This window comes from Pelmatolapia mariae, linkage group LG16_19, assembly GCF_036321145.2.
Source record: "Pelmatolapia mariae isolate MD_Pm_ZW linkage group LG16_19, Pm_UMD_F_2, whole genome shotgun sequence".
Classification (NCBI taxonomy): Eukaryota; Metazoa; Chordata; class Actinopteri; order Cichliformes; family Cichlidae; genus Pelmatolapia; species Pelmatolapia mariae.
The window spans coordinates 16,046,529-16,063,971 of NC_086241.1; the positions used below are offsets into that span (position 1 = coordinate 16,046,529).

Genomic DNA, 17,443 nt, shown 5'->3' on the forward strand with positions numbered 1-17,443 from the left:
CTGTTGGGGGACTGCTGTTGCTCACTTGGTTAAGTGGATAACCCGAATGCTGAAAAGCTGCAGCGGCTTGGGATCATGGTGATTTCCTCCATGTCATTCTTTCTCACCCTGCCTTTATGTCTGGCTTTAATGTCTGTCTTTGCCTATCAAATGAAGGCGAAGATGGCCCCTACAACTCTTCAGGTCAGATTGTGCTTGCATACATAAGTTGGGATAGTGTATTTTGCAAGAGATACTGTAGTAGTAATGCATATAACTAATTTTACAGCTTATAAAAACACACTGTGTGATGCAGAGATGCTTTATAAAGCCAACAGCCGAGACTGAACATATGACAGTGCTGTGAAATGTGGAACTTGTTTCTGCCAATGAAAATAAGTTGGAATTTTTATGCCATCTATAAGTTCAAAAGTTTGGAATTATTTGAAATTAAATTTTAAATGTATTAGCCCTGCGACAGACTGGCGACCTCTCCAGGGTGTACCCTGTCTCTCGCCACAAGACAGCTGGGATAGGCTCCAGCCCCCCTGCGACCCTGAAAAAGAATAAGCGGCAGAGAATGGATGGATAAATGGATGGAATTTAGATTTACTCAAGAAAATTCAGACCTCTGGGGAAATCGTGACTGGATGGCAAAAGGTTTTTGGTTCTGGTAAAAAAAAATGTTTTGCTTTGGACCTTTCCATTTGGAGTTTGGGTGCTCCTCCTTTGCACATCTGGGCAGTCCACCTTCTTACCACAATACAAGTTAAGGTTAACTGATGATTTTACATTGGTGGTACATGTGGATATGAAAGTGAATAGTTGTCTTTCTCAGTGAGCCCTATAACAGACAGGCAAATATATCCAGGGTGCACCCTTCCTTTCTCACCATGCCCTTTGGTGACATTCATTGGATAAGCAGTTGCAGATCAGACATATCGACCGAATTCTTTGTAATCCATTTTGACCACACCTGAACTTTACAGTCATTCATACACCCTATATACGAAGTATACTGATAGGCTGTCATTTGCCATAATCCAAAGATGCAGTGTGTGTGTTTTTTCCAAACCATCATTCAGTGTTACATTCTTTTGTGTCAGAAAGTCTCCTCTAATTACTCCTAGCCTGCAGGTCTGTAATACAGAGCCTCTTCACTTTAAGCACAGCAGGCAGAATGCTCTGTGAATCCACAAGGACCGTCCTCATCTCTAAACCACACCAGGAGCACAATGAAAGGTCACCTCTTCTAGTGCATGATCATAAGGTCATATTTCAGGGTCTGGAAGGTGAAATACCACCTGCAGTTTCCTTTTATTTATTTTCTGAAAATTGAAGTGCCTGTCACTCACTTGGAGATTTTAAGCTTTATTTGAAGCTTCTGAAACTATCTATCTATCTATCTATCTATCTATCTATCTATCTATCTATCTATCTATCTATCATCTATCTATCTATCTAACTTTGTGGAGAATACTTGGATCAAAATTCTATTTGATTGCCACCTTTTTGCACCTCTTCACTGGTTTCCATTGCTTGGCATTTAAAAGTGAACATAAATCTTGGACCTTTTAACCCTTTTTTCCACAGGCAGCACTGTTATGGTCATTCCAAAACCCCGGTTGACCTGGGTGAGACCGAAGGTGACGAGGAATTTGCCTTTAGAGCCTTTAAATTTTGAAACCCCCACACCCTTATGGAATTTAATTTTAGCACCAGTGTTACAAAAACATCACTAAAATCATTCCAATTTTACGAGCTCACAGCAAATACAAAAGAATTAAGTATCTAACATAATGCTGTTTAACTATAGTGAGTTTAATGACATTAATGATTATAGAAGAATCTAAATGCAGCTAATTAAACTCTGTAACTATAATGATTTCAGTCCATTATTTAACATGATGAATATAATTCTGTGTTATTCTGTAGTTCAATTTGTAGTCATTAAAATACCAAGTTCACCAAACATGCACTACATTGCTTCACTCTTTCAAACATATCACAGCGATCTCTTTGCCTCAGGCAAGCACAGGAGTGTTGGCCTTGCTCCATTGGATCTGGTCTGTCGGTGCCTCCTTATAAAGGAGGAGTGAATGTCTGAGGGTCTCTTAGTCTGTTCTCCCAGCAGGACTGACACTACTGCTGCTTCACAATCAATGAAGTGGAACCCACTGTGCTAGTTGTCCTCTGCTGGTCCTCTGCATACCCTGCTGCCTTTTTTAATTCTGGATTTTGGACTACTCTGAAAATAGGACTGACTGCAGCAATTGCACAGGAAGCTGGCTTGTAAGTCAATGTGAAGAAAGTCTCTTAATACTTTTAAAGATCTACTACCTTTCTAAATGTCACATTTAAGAGTCTGATTTCTCCAAAAAACAACCTGCTACACTCTGATTTGATGTGAAGACCTCTTTTGTAGAGTGTAATTTTGACTTGCCTTTAATTTGTTGTTGCTGTATTCTCTAAGGGGCAAGGATGTTTCTTACACCACTGCTGCTGGCCACAGCACTTTCCAGCATATGGGCCCAAGACTTTTACCAAGCGAGGAAAACCATCAAGAATTCTGTAGCCAAACCTCTGGCTGCAAATATCTACAATGGTCAAGGTAAGAAATAACTGAATAAAGAAGACAGTTTTTAAAGTGATGTATTATTTCTTCATTCTCAAAACTTAAGCGGTATATTTCAACAAAATAAGAAACACAAATTCATAACCCCAACTGATTTTGCAACGTTTTTACATCTTCTTCATGTAAATTTTTGGATTTGTTACACAAATTGCATCATTTTCTCATCAAGTTGATTGAGATGCAGTCAATCAGTTAATCAGATAACTTGTTCTGTGTGGTCACAGCCATCCTTGATGAAGACTGTAGCCTGGAACTTGCCTTCCTGTTGGACAGCTCTGAGAGTGCAAAAGACAATCATGAGGATGAAAAGCAGTTTGCCATGAACATGGTGGACAGACTCCGAGGTGTCCGGCTGCAGACTGGACGCAGCTTAAGTTTGAGAGTTGCTCTGCTGCAGTACAGCAGCCACGTTAGCACAGAGCAGACCTTCAGAGATTGGAGAGGAGCAGAGAATTTCAAGACCCAAATAGCCCCAATGGTCTACATTGGGCATGGCACCTACACTACGTATGCCATCACCAACATGACCAAGATTTACCTGGAAGAATCCAGCCCTCACAGCATCAAAGTAGCAGTGCTGCTTACAGATGGTGTTTCCCACCCGAGGAACCCTGACATTTTCTCTGCTGTCGCTGAAGCCAAAAACCAGGGCATCAAGTTCTTCACTTTGGGCATCACCCGAGCAGCCAATGAGCCGGCCAATGTTGCTAAGCTCCGCCTCCTTGCCAGCTCCCCTGCTTCTGTCTTTCTCCGTAATTTACAGGATGATAACATAGTCGAAAAAATCTCCACTGAAATTGTGAGTATTAAGTATTAAAGCTCATCTCTCAGTAGACAAAACAAAAAGGAAAAGTGATGTATTTGCTTTGAATGGGAGTTGGTACATTGATATGCAAGCTTCATGTAGTCTTATGGAGATGAAGTGATGACAGTGCTGTGGAAAAAACAAATGAAAGCTGTTCATGTCCGTTATGGATTTATGCCTTTCTCCTGAACCTTTAAGAAGACACACAAAGGAAAAGCCCCCAGGATTTTCTTTTCCGTCTGGTAATCTCTAATTGTATTAATGTTGATATTAAACTGCCTTAACAATTACAATTAATAATTGGGTTAAGACGGTTAGATTTCCTGTGGAATAATACATGATGTGCATATATTCATTTCCATTGCATTTGACCACTTTATTTATTACACACACTCATTCACTCATTGTAACTCATCATTTTAAAGGACTTTAAAAGTTAACATATACTGCAAAGTTAAGATTTGTATAGCAAAATCGCATTATTTCCTAAATTTTTATCAAAACCAATGCATGTAGACATGTAAGTTATGCTGAATTAAGACAACACATCTTGGCAATAACAGAAGAAACCTAATAAGTGTCTGAAGTATGTTCGTACAACTGAAAGTCTATTTCTATTTTCTTTGCAGATTGGCCTAGCTGATGAAGATGTAAGTACAAGTTACAAATATTAACTCACACTAACTGTAGATATTTGATATTCAATAAAATGTCATTAAGTAGCTAAATTATTTAATATAATTGACTGTTAAAAAATGGCTTTTATCGCAGTTTAATAATCGTTTCTCTTCTCTTTGAAGTGCCCAGTGGCTCAGAGATGTGCTTGTGACAAAGGAGAGAGAGGACCCAGTGGGCCTGCAGTAAGTATGAAAATACGCCATAAGCAATGAGTTCTCTTTGAAGTACCACACTCATCAGTGAGAAGGATTTCAGAAACATTTTATACGAACCTGATATTTTAGTTATGATTGCTGTGTCGTTTTTGTTCAGACGGGATAATTGCTTGCTTTTTAAATGCAGCTTAGAGGCATTTGCACAAACAAAGAGGATGGGTGGTTCAATCCCACCGTCTTAAAGAAGATTAATGAAAAAGGACCAGAGACTTTCATCTTCTATTTGAAGAGAAATATATTTACTTACCCTCATCTAGTTATTATACTAATGTGACATCGGATGTGACCCATGGAAGACAGAAGCATCACATTTAGAGCTCCATTCCCTGTAAAACTGATTCTTTGGCCATAGTAAATCTCACTAATCTTGCCATAGTCAATGGGACGAGGATAGAAGAATACTTACACAAGATTATCTCAGCTGTTCTACACACATACTCACACATTTCTACTCATAACAACTTCAGTTTAAGCCCTTCTCCTGCTCAGACAACGTGGTCAAGTTATTGGCAGACAGTCATATTATTGACTAACAACTACTGTGAGACCAGGTGCTTTCACCACAGAGAGATTCTTCACATTCTTACACTCAGACTAAGAGGCTCTCATAATTGCTCTTATTGGTAAAATTACCACAAACTAGGGATTTCTGGTGAATAGTGACTGACACACACTATCCAGGTGCAGCTCAAAACAATGACTTCTGGCCATGTGGACAAGATGTTTCATGTTTCATAGCTTCAGCGATCATACAGATCTGTCAGAAAGGTCCCTGACCTTTTTCCACACGGTTACTCGGCAAAGACTTGGTTGAGGTTAAAGGTCATAGTGTTATCTGCTGAAGTCATTTTTTGCACAGCAACAAGAATGCAAAATTTACAAAACAAATTATCAAATCTCTATCTTGATTTTGTTGCATTTTCCAGGGAAAGAAAGGTCGCCCTGGTGATGATGGAGCCCCGGGGCCTAAAGGGCAAAAGGTGTGTGCCCTTTGATGGATATGTGGACTGTTCTGAATGTTAAGCTCTTAGCTTGCAGACATTTTCATGAGTTACTTAATACTTCCGTCATACCAGAGTTTTGCAAAAAGACGTTAGGCTTCCCTGAACTTACAAAACTCTTGATTTTAATTCACTTCTTCGCTTGTGTCCAGTGGAGTACCACAAGGTTCAGTATTAGGTCCCATTTTATTTTCCTCATATTCATATTACCTTGTATTTAAAAATATGTGTATCACTATCATGCTGTTGCTGTTCCTTACCTCTAATATACTGGTGACACCAGGTAAGAAATTAGGTTCGTAAAGGTAACTTTAGTGATGCCTATGATGATAAACATGCATTTTGTATAATAGTAGACATTTTTTCCATGACTATAAATGCTTGCAGAGCTTTCAACCCATGTTTACTTCTTGTAATTAAGAGCTCATTTGTAATTAAAATGTTTAAGAACTACATTTACATCTTTCCAACATTGCTTTACATGCTAGTATTGATTTACATTTTAACTGTGAAATGTCTGTGTTGTGTTTCTTAAACTTCCATTTAGTATAGTGACTATGAGGTCTTTCTAAATTATTTCAGAATTGTTATCTGAATTGCTTTAACACACTAATAATGTACAAGTATCCATTTTTGTTTCTAAACCTGTTTCTAATCCCACCTAAGGGTGAAGCAGGATTAAGTGGAGTACCCGGGCGAGAGGGTCCAGAGGTAAATGACACTATTTGTGATCAACATCTTCATTGTTTCTGAAGCTTGTTCACACATGGCGTCTCAATCATTTTTATTTGCAGGGAAAACCAGGTTACAAAGGAGATAAGGTATGAAATTTAGATTAGTAACAGTGGTGGGATTTTTTGGAGCGAATTGAAGCCTGAACTGTTTTTGTAATTTCTGCGCAGGGTGAGAGGGGTGAATGTGGTACTCCAGGAATCAAAGGAGACAGGGTATGACATTGCTCTTGGTATTAAACATGCTAAATAACATTTTCGATTTAATGGATTTTACTAATTGTGTATATGGTAATTGGATTTATGGCCTGTTTCCTATGGTTGTTTAATGTGTTTCAGGGTCCTGAGGGGTCAATAGGACAAAGAGGACCCCGAGGCCTGCAGGTTAGTATGAACTCATGTGTTTTAACATAAATTTAATAAGCAATTTAATAAGCAGACAAAACAGAGCAGCAAAATGTTATACCTCAGAATCAGTGGGTACTGTCTTCATCACTATGTTTTTCATCAGTTTTTAGTTGCAACTCTTGTTTTCTCCTGTCTTTGTCGTCTTGTTCAGTAGTAGCCTTCATGCCTTAGTGTTACCTGTTTATTTGTTTGTTTTTTTCCCCTAATTTTATCATGAAGCGTCGTTTTTTGTGTGTTGTTTTGTTTGTACTTGCTGCTTTGGCTTCCCTGTGATTATCTGGCCTCACAGGTTTGTGATGTGGTTGATTTTTCACACCTGAGCTTTGTTTCACTTGTGTCTTGTTTTGTAAATGATGCTTTGTGTGTTTTAAAAAGGATAGATCATTAGGAAGAATTGAAGATGATTTATTGAGATATAGCATTTAGTTGAGCTATTTGGCAATTAGTTAACGATAACCCATCATAACAGAATGCCTGCAGAGATAGGAATTAAGACAGGATCTCCTGGAGTCCAGACACTGGTGCCGGCGAAGATGAAGATGGAGATTTGGATAGAGCTGTGAGTGACCAGGTTCAGCAGAGATAGGGACAGGGAAGCAGGCAGATGAGTGATTACAGATCTTCCTTATTAAACTTACACATAAGCTTCATTTGAAATCCTGTCCGTTTCTTTTTTCTGGTGCCTAACCATTTCATGTCCTGCATTCTTTTGGATTATCACCTTTGAATTTGTTTTGTTATGCACTTTAGCAATTAGCAATTAGAAACGGTTTTTTTTTTTTTGCTCCATTTACTAAGCTCTCTGTGTGCATTTGTGTCAACATTTGAACTGATTTGTTATAGAAACAATGCAGCAACTTCAGCTATTCATTGTTACATGATATTTGTCTGAATAAACAAATGGAGTTCAGTTTCACTAGAAGCCCCTATCGATATACACACTCAAGCACACACGCACACCCACAATATTGTGATATTTCAAGTGATGATCAGTCACTGTATGTTGTTTTTATCCAGGGTTTACCAGGACCGCTTGGAGACAGTGGACCTGAGGGCCCCCAGGGAAAGCAGGTCTGCCCCTTTCTGACAACTTTTACTTATCCTATCATGCACATCTGCTGTGACCTTTGCATTTCCTTTTATGTTGAGTATAAACAAGAGGTTAGAGTTTTTCTACCTCGGTAATAACTCTATAACACAGGAGCCGGTTGTCTTCTAATAGACCCCTGCATGAAGACTTGGCAATGAACCAAATATCTTCCCCATCATTACTTCCATTCAGGAGCTCAGGGAAAAACATAATGAAAAAGTCTCACTCTAGGCTCTCCCAATGGCCCATATCCTGTGTCTAAATACAGATTATGGGGTGCCCACACCATCTTCAGCTTTTCCAACAAGGCTTGCACTTAATAACACACACATGGAAAGTCTGTGTATGCTCAGTGTCTCACCATGTGAGGACCTGTAGGCATTTGGAAAGATTACAAGGAGTCTTGGTGGTCCCTATGCAATTTGTGCAAGCACACAAGCAAGTCAAGTAGCTGTAAGACAAGTCTTTGTATTTATTCCTTGTATCAGTTCAGGTTAAAACTGTAGACAGAGACTTTATTAAACAGTCTAAGTGATTACGTGATTTTGGGCTTATTCTTCTTATCTTTAGATAGCATAACAGCTACCTTTACCCCAAGTTTGAGATTCATCTTTGATGGAGTAATGACCTTTGGGCCTTCTTAACCTTATACACAGGAAAAAATAAAACATGTCAGTCCTTTTTCCGTCTTTTTAATACAATGAAACCAAGCTACTAAAGGTTTAAATTAAGTGGTAACAAAAGATGAGTGATATAAACATTGTCGTTTGGTACTTCTATATGCTAATGCTTGCAGGTCCAATGTACAGTTGTGTAAATAATATGTTTGTGAATACAGGGTGAACGTGGCCCACCCGGCCCTCCAGGAATTCAAGGGGAGACTGGTATTGGGCTTCCTGGACCAAAAGTAAGTCATGTTACGGACTGTCCTCTGAATATTGATCTTCGTGATTGTGTTTGGGTGACTAATTTGTGTTAATATTTCTCTTCAGGGTGACATGGGATTCCAGGGCAGACCAGGTCCTCCTGGTCCTCCAGGAGTGGGTGAACACGGCCTTCCTGTAAGTTCAGAAGCATCAGAGTCTGTGCTACAGTTTTATAGTGGCGAAGCCGGTGTTGGTGTTTGTGGGAGATCTGCTCTCTGAAGAAAGTCTGTATTTTGACTTACAGCTAGCTATATTGTACGCTGATTATCTTTACAGGGACCTCAAGGACCACAAGGTGTTCAAGGGGAAAAAGGACCCCAAGGTGAAGGGTTTCCTGGACCAAAGGTATTTCTTTAAATCTATCATTAGAGAATAAAAAAGTCGGGGTTGTGTTTAATAGGCAGAAATGTGGCAAAAATATTGATCTGAATTAATCTGACACCTCTATATCATGGCACTGACAAAGTAAAAAGTAAAGTAAAATTTTATTTATATAGCACCTTTCAAGATAAAATCACAAAGTGCTTCACAGAAGCAGAAACAGACATGAAACCTCAAACAAACAAAACACACACAAAAACACACCTCTGATCTCACACTACTAGACAAATTGAGTGCTGCAGATAATCTGCCTTCATTACAATGATCTTCAAACTAACTACTTTCATCATTACCAAGTTCAAAATCTAATACTGCAAATATTCCATGAATCACTTGCTGGATCTGAAGGTTACAAAGACATAAATTGTGATTAAATAAGGTCCTCAGCGAGCATTACTAAAAGAAACAAAGAGTGTATGATTCAGTCTCAGGTAACTAGTTCATACACATCTGTCAAAATCAGCCTCTGTTCCAGCTCACTGACTCACAATTCAGGCGTTCACTCAGGTGTGTACACACTCTGTTGTTAAGCCTAAAAACTATGTTTTCCCCATGCTGCCACATGCTGCATTATAAAACACACAGCAGACGTCTCATTCAAATAGAGATAGCTGGGATTCAACCAAGGGCTTAGCAAGACATGTTAATACTAATGACAGCAGGCTTTACTGTGTAGCAGCAAAGAAAACAACCTAACCACAGCGAAGTAAAAACAGTATAATAACGGAGTAAGGGTAAAAACCTAAAATAATGTTAGTAACACTCTTTTTATAAAGTTTCTAAAGCTTCTGTGTAAAGAAAACTAAAAGCAGTTTTATTTGTTGAGGGAATTAACACTGAAATGTCCTCAAGCAGTTACATGTTTTTAATCGCTTTCAGACTTTCTGGTGATTATACTTTTTACTATACCATCCTATTGAGAAAAAACAAACCCTCTCCTCTCCATTCAGATTTTTTTAAATGAACAAACACTAGTATAGATAAAATTATTGTACACTCAAAAATTAAAAGAAAGACAAACAAACAAAAGAAAGTGTCATTCCTGGGTCATGGGATCATTGTGAATCAATCAGCAACAGGAGCAAACATGCACTCCTGCCATGCTATCTTTACTGAAACAGTGTGATTTGGCTGTGACCCAATCTTGAGTGGCTGTTATGTAACTAATGGAGTTGACCTGATTTTGGTCTACAGGGGGATCGAGGGCTGCCAGGGCCCAGGGGACCGCGGGGACAGCAGGGTGTAGGCATCAAAGGAGAAAAGGTGGGTTGTAAATGAAGTTAACTAAGAAAATTCAGTGCAACAACAAAGACTGTTCACAACAAAGACTCTAATGAAATCCATGAGGGGAAACTCCAGATGTCCTTTAGGCTACAGTTATAAAAAATGTTGTGACTGAGTGAGGCAAAATACAGGAGTGCATTAGATTAAACATCTGGTTACTGTGGGAATGTTAACGGTAGCGCATACAGCAGGGCTGCACTATACACTATAAGATTAGGTAGCTATAACACTTGTATATAATCTTTCATTGGGTGCTTGTGAGTTAAAACATTTGTTAACCTGGAAAAGGTTGATAAACAGAATCAAATGTGAAAATACAGTATATGAAGATAAAAGTCAGTCTGGGAACTCACTGGACATAACCATATTCTGTCTGTGTATACAGGATAAGATGAAGTGTAATCTTTAAAATAAAAATGAGCTTTTCTTTCTGTTAATCTTTACAATCTTTCTCATGATATGAGTTTCCTATACACTATAGTACTAATGCTAGCATTTTCAGGAACAAACTAAAAACCACCAGGAGGCTGACTGGGCCTGCTTACTTGTGTGCAAAAATAGTGATTCCCTGAAATCAAAAGCAACTTTAAATCTTTATTAATGAAAGGGAAACCAAAAGGACACAAATTTAATGCAAAGTGCACAAAAACATCTCAGGGATCACAAAAAAGGAAAGCGATCAATTCACCCTCTCTTCTACAGCTAACACTGGGTGAACACATGAATGTTAATAGTAAGTATTTATGATTATGATGGTTTATTCCCAGGGAGAACTGGGCCCACCAGGATTGCCAGGGCCAACTGGACCAATAGGAGTGGGCATACAGGGAGAAAAGGTCAGGACAACATCTTTATCTAAATGCTATTTGATTGCCTTTATTTGTTCTGACACATATGCTGATAAATTATTATTGTACAGGGAAATGAAGGACCAAGAGGCCCTCCAGGAGTCAGAGGTCTTCCAGGAGAAGGTCTACCTGGGCCCAAGGTTTGTTAAAAAAAAACCTTAAGATGCATATTCAGATTGCACAGGTTTACTTGTTTACTTCAGTCACACAGACAAGATACAAACTTGATTCCCAGTCAGCCTAGAGCTAATTTTACCCTGTCCTGTCATATCAGGACAAAATAATTTAACTGCTTGCCATAGTTATCAAACAGAGGCAGCAGACAATTAAAACTACTACAAATGAATAAAATAAAAGGTAATATATTTAAAATTTAGGATTATTATTAAATCTGAAATTTTAAGTTTTCAGATTTAAGTTTAATTAAACGTGGTAGGATATGACTAGAATATGACTTCTCTTCAAAGGGAGACCAAGGTTTACCAGGAGAGCATGGAGCTCCAGGAGAGACAGGTGTTGGTGAACCTGGGCCAAAGGTAAGATAAGACATTTCCTGAACTGTGTCAAGCTAATCATGGTCTAGCAGCATAAAACAGTACCGAATACAACAAAAGCTGAATGTGAAAACATTCTGCTGTTACAGGGAGAACCTGGAGCGGCAGGAGTGAGTGGCCTGCCTGGTCTGCCAGGAGAAGATGGAGCTCCAGGGCAGAAGGTAAAGCAGTATCTGACTGATCATTTTAACAATGGTTATGAAAAAAAGTCTTATTATTTATTGAGTAAACCCATTCGTTCTTTTAGGGTGAGCCTGGTTTGCCTGGTTTAAGAGGTTCTGAGGGGCCACAAGGAGTTGGCACTCAAGGCGAGAAAGTATGTTTATAATTCAGTAGTCTTGTGTATCACACAGTTTTCTTAATGCTACTCACAAAATATATTTGGTATTCACTCCCAGGGTGACCAGGGTATTAGGGGCATCCGTGGGTTACATGGACCTCCTGGGGTCTCAGGACCATCTGGACCAAAAGTAAGAATTTCACAGAACATGACGATAATATCTTACTGTGGTACAAAGTGTCTGTGATAGTGTAAACACATTAACCCAAACTTTGAACGAAGCCAAAAAAATGAGTCTTCTACCAGTTGTTGGCAGCACACTTGTTGTTAAAATAAAGACAAGTATGAATAGGATCTTAAGTTCCTCAACAATTTCCTTCCAGGGTGAACGCGGGATTCCAGGCCAGCAGGGCATGCCAGGGCAGCCGGGACGGTCCATAGCAGGTGCAAAGGTAAATAAATTTTCACTGATCTTGGTAAGCAGCCACCAGTGTAGTCTGATGCAACATAATGCATCAAAAAAACTGTTGCTGTAGTCAGACTTGACTGTCTTGTGTTCAGGGTGATATTGGTCCCGCTGGCCCACCTGGTCCTATTGGAGAAACAGGCCATGGACTACCTGGTCCAAAGGTAAATGCAGTCCTAATTTATTAGACACACTGATTAAAACACAAATGTTTGGGCCTCATTGTTGAATTTGTTGTACCAGGGTGATCGCGGCTATCCAGGTTCACCAGGTCCTGCTGGCCCAAAAGGCCAAGGCATCCCTGGCCCTATGGTTGGTATCAACTGCCAAGACATGACAAATTCCTAAAAGTTTTTCCTGCAACTCTGTAATTACTTAATGTTGTGCAAGGTTGCTTAAACTGGAATAATCTCTGTACTTTATCCAGGGTCCTCCAGGCCAGCCAGGACTACCAGGTGAACCCGGCCCAGAAGGAGTAGGATTTCCTGGACCTAAGGTTTGTACCTACATGCTACGTGATTCTGGGATAATCCAGTTAGTCTGTTATTATAGTTTTTGCATCGCTGTTTTTTGGGAGGAGGGTTTGATATGTATAAGGATGCCTGTTTTATACTATCATGTCTTTTTCAGGGAGACATTGGGTTTAGAGGATTGCCAGGTTTGCCTGGTCCGCCAGGAGAAGGCTTACAGGGACCACCAGTAAGGGCGATTACAGTTTGATCTAATTGTTTTTAATTCTACATACTAATTCTAACGATGACAAATTATAATGTTGAAAGTTGTATTTTTAACATATTTAATGTATGTGCTGCTTTGTGTAGAATATGGATTCATTAATATACTTGAAATTTTGTGTCTTAAGGGCAATGTTGGAAGGCCAGGTCCTCCAGGCCCAACTGGACCTCCAGGAGAAGGTATTCAAGGTCCAAAGGTAAGTTTTGTATATGTTTTGTATATTCATTCAGTTTTGTATATGAAAGAGTGAAGCGGCATTTTATTGGTGCTGACATGTTTCACAAGTGAACTGCCTGGCAAATCGGCCGCAGGATAAACACAAGAATAATTTATGATCTTTCTTGAGTTTGGATCTCTTCTGTATGATTCAGTGAATAACACAGTCTAATTTCAGGGTGAGCCAGGATCGCAAGGCATGACTGGGCCTAGAGGGCCTCGGGGAGATGGGCCTCCTGGAGAAAAAGTGATGAATTTACATGCTTCTTTCAAATATTTTATTGATGTCGGATTACTTGGTCTCTGACTGATAATTAATTCTTCTGTTATGATAGGGTGATCGTGGACTACAGGGTGAGAGGGGAATAAAGGGTACAAAAGGAGACATGGGAGATCCTGGAGTCCCTGGTGAAATGGTAAAATAGACCAAAATAACAACGACAAAATAAATTACTCATATATGTGTTTTTAACAGCACAAAACTGAAACGTGAATGTTGTTTTTCATCCTTTTTCAAATTACAGGGAAGGCCTGGAGAAAAGGGAGAACCAAGCCTAACAGTAAGTTCAGTAATTCAACATTTTTCGGCCATTCAAAAAAGTAAAAAGATTTTCCACTGACATATGTTTTCCATATTTTTCAGAGAGAAGAAATTATTAAGCTGATCAAAGAAATCTGTGGTAAGATTGAGCCTAGTCTATTTTAATAATGATTAATAAACAATTGTGTAGAAACAGACAATGTGGCAAAGTAAAATCTGCAATTAAATCTTTTAAATCTGTGTGCAGAGGAGCTTTGAATTCATTACTGTCATGCTGGTATTTTATTAGTTTGCCAAAGCAGCAGCCAAAAAATATATGATTATGCCATTTGTTTGTCTGTATTTTTGAATGTCTCTATTCTAAACCGCAGTCTTTAAATGCCTTTACAATGCAACGTGGAGCACTGACATTGGCACTGATGGAGGATGTGCTCAGTATGTGCCCGTCTAGTTTAAACTCAGTCAAACATCTATGGATGTTTTAAACAAGAAGTGAAAATGTTTTGATGACAGGTTAAAGTACTGAGGTGTTAATTAATACTATTATGTTTAATAAGCAAAGTGCATGGAAAGACTGCAGTGCTTAACAAATGTATTATATCAGCTGTATACAGTATACATGCACTAGTGAGATAAAACAGAAAATGCTAGAATTTCACTCGCAAAACCTGGAGTGAAGACTTCTTAAACAGGGTTTTAGTAAATTAAAAACTATAATTAGCCATGGTATCTTCAGAATAAATTGGAATAAAAATATTCCACTGACACTGCAAATCCATGAGAACTTGTATTAGCTGAGGCAAGAACTAGCTAGTGGCCTAGTCGACACCTACTTGTCACAAAGTTGCCTGACCCCCTAGCTTGTTTATCATTTTAATAGCTAAAAGAGGAAAATTAGCTATAAAGACCAAAATTCTGTTTGTACCAGACTGTCAACATGCATATTTTTGTTGTAAAGTTGGTTATTTTGAAATTCGAGTCTGTAGGGACTGACTCAGTTATGGAGCCAGCCTCAAGTGGCCACTGGATGAACTGCAGGTGCCATCATAGCAACCAGCTGCAGAAGCAACACTCCTAGGTTTAAGAGGGTTTATTGTTATTGCAGATTGTGCCAGTATGAGTAGCCCCTGATGGTCTGCCTTTGCCCATAAACTGCACATGTGCAATAAAGCAGTCATGTACTAACTGTACTTTATACCTTTTCAGGATGTGGCATCAAGTGCAAGGAAAGGCCAATGGAACTTGTCTTCGTCATTGACAGCTCAGAGAGTGTTGGGCCTGAGAACTTTGAAATCATCAAAGATTTCGTCACGAGGTTAGTGGATCGGACCACAGTTGGACGCAACACCACCAGAATTGGCCTGGTCCTCTACAGTCTGGATGTTCATTTAGAATTCAATTTGGCTCGCTACATCAGCAAGCAGGACATCAAGCAGGCGATCAGAAAAATGCTTTACATGGGAGAGGGCACTTACACTGGCACTGCAATTAGAAAGGCGACTCAGGAGGCTTTCTTCAGCGCCCGCCCCGGTGTCAGAAAAGTAGCCATCGTCATCACTGATGGTCAAACCGACAAACGAGAGCCTGTCAAGCTTGATGTAGCTGTGCGGGAGGCTCACGCTGCAAACATTGAGATGTACGCTCTGGGAATTGTCAATTCCTCTGATCCAACCCAGGCTGAGTTCTTACAGGAACTCAATCTTATAGCCTCAGACCCAGACAGTGAACACGTGTACCTCATTGATGACTTCAACACGCTAACAGGTGAAAGTCAAAGCCAGATACTTTAAATATCATGAGGAGTTTTAAAATGCCTAATAATCCCACTTTTTTTTTTCTTTTTCCCACAGCACTGGAGTCCAAACTTGTCAGCCAGTTCTGTGAAGATGAAAATGGTGCCTTTATTTACAATCACATTACCAATGGACACCAGAATGGTAACAATGGGCTTAGTGTTAATGGAAATAATGGAGCGACTACTAATACCTATAATAGCTATGGTAACAATGGTTACATTTTTGGAAACAATGGATATGGGAACAGTTATGAAGAAGAAATCCAAAACCAAAGACACACCAACAGCCGTGGCCGTGGAGACACTTTCACACTGCCCATCAGTGCCGATCGTCTTCCTGTTCAGGTCTTGTCTTCACTGTTTTAATTACATAATACTTTGTTATTTACAGTAAATGTATTCATTGCAATACTGAAACACTGTGTTGCTGTTTCACACAGGTGACAGAGGATGATGATGGTGAAGATTTAGATTTAAGGGCTCACGTGCGGGGTGACAAGCATCTGTCTAGAGTCAACAAAACAACATTTATATCACCTGGTAGAGAAAGTTCTGTGTCCAAAACAACTGTTGTATCATCTTCATCATCATCTTTATCTGAAACATCTTCGACAACACTGACTTCAAGTTCCTCCTCAAACTCAAATCAGTTACAGTCTGTGGTGATTCCAGTTCAGCCTGGAGGTGAGTACCACACCCCTGTACAGGATATGTCGCAGAAAGAAAAACATAAAAACTAAATAAAAATGGATGAATGAACTGAACTGCTTCATTTTCAGGGTTTTTGTCATTGCTTAACAGGATATCTCTGCTTTACCTGCTGAAATAAAAATGGATGAATGAACTGAACTGCTTCATTTTCAGGGTTTTTGTCATTGCTTAACAGGATATCTCTGCTTTACCTGCTGAGGCAAATCAATACACTGTGTTAATAAAAAAAAGGTTGTAAGCTGTGTGGGGTTGTAGTACATGGAAATTCTCCATAGTAGAGTCATGTGAAAAAGGAAGATTTCACGGGACTCTATGCAGTATTGCAGTCTAACTTGTAAAAGTTTAGTAGCAATAACTTGAAGCAGCTGTTTTCTGTATAACTTTATTAGTCTCTCACATCATTTTGGAATTTTGGCCCAACTGTTACAGTTTTGCTTCAGTATGTTAAATTTGCAGGCATTTATTTGTACACATCTCTTTTAAGGTCCTGTCACAGCATTCCAGTTGAGGGTCATGGTCTTCATTTCTATTGGGCCATTAAAAGACATTGGTTCTTTTCTTTTTAGCCTTTCTGTTGTAGCTTTGCTGATGAGCTTGGGATCAATGTCTTGTTGCAAGAACTAACACTTTAAGAAACCTTGAATCTATCAGTGTTAGCTCTGTAGGGAAAGGGCTAAGTCTATTCTTTTAACACATAAATGTTTTTTTTAGTAAACATGTGTCTCACATACCATTCCCTCTTCAGAGACCCCTCGTCTTGATCCCCGCTGTGACCTCAGCTTGGACCAAGGCACCTGCCGAGACTATATCATACGCTGGTATTATGACAAGCACGCCAATGCTTGTGCACAGTTCTGGTACGGAGGCTGTGGTGGAAATGGCAACCGTTACGAAAAAGAAGATGAATGCAAGAAGACATGCGTTCTGTTCAGAACAGGTAAAATCTGTAGATTTTAAACAGTAAGTGTGCATTTTCTTTATTGATGTTTCTTCTGTGAGTATCATTTTGTCACTTCATTGTCCATTTCAGGTGGATAAAAGGAGGAAACACCATCACTAGGAGTCCAGCTCTACAACCTTCAGCTTTCCTCATTTTAATGAGATGCCTTGTGACTCTTGTGTCACAGTTGGCCTTAGACACAAAAACATTTTTAATAAATAGAA

The 17,443-nt window shown here is 39.2% G+C and overlaps 1 protein-coding gene across 1 annotated transcript; it reads left to right on the plus strand.

The window, feature by feature from the left end:
* Positions 1-2,460: 2,460 nt before the first annotated feature.
* Positions 2,461-17,410, plus strand: col28a2a (collagen, type XXVIII, alpha 2a). The gene is made up of 35 exons (XM_063499014.1): positions 2,461-2,590; positions 2,839-3,413; positions 4,049-4,069; positions 4,220-4,279; positions 5,239-5,292; positions 5,980-6,024; positions 6,108-6,134; positions 6,216-6,260; positions 6,384-6,428; positions 7,470-7,523; positions 8,381-8,449; positions 8,535-8,603; positions 8,745-8,813; positions 10,044-10,112; positions 10,901-10,969; positions 11,053-11,121; positions 11,449-11,517; positions 11,625-11,696; positions 11,783-11,851; positions 11,934-12,005; positions 12,199-12,267; positions 12,377-12,445; positions 12,525-12,593; positions 12,709-12,777; positions 12,912-12,980; positions 13,144-13,212; positions 13,411-13,479; positions 13,568-13,648; positions 13,757-13,792; positions 13,876-13,912; positions 14,980-15,537; positions 15,624-15,913; positions 16,009-16,252; positions 17,025-17,216; positions 17,310-17,410. The coding sequence occupies exons 1-35, from the start codon at positions 2,461-2,463 to the stop codon at positions 17,315-17,317; spliced, it is 3,681 nt and encodes a 1,226-aa protein (XP_063355084.1). The 3' UTR covers positions 17,318-17,410.
* Positions 17,411-17,443: the final 33 nt, after the last annotated feature.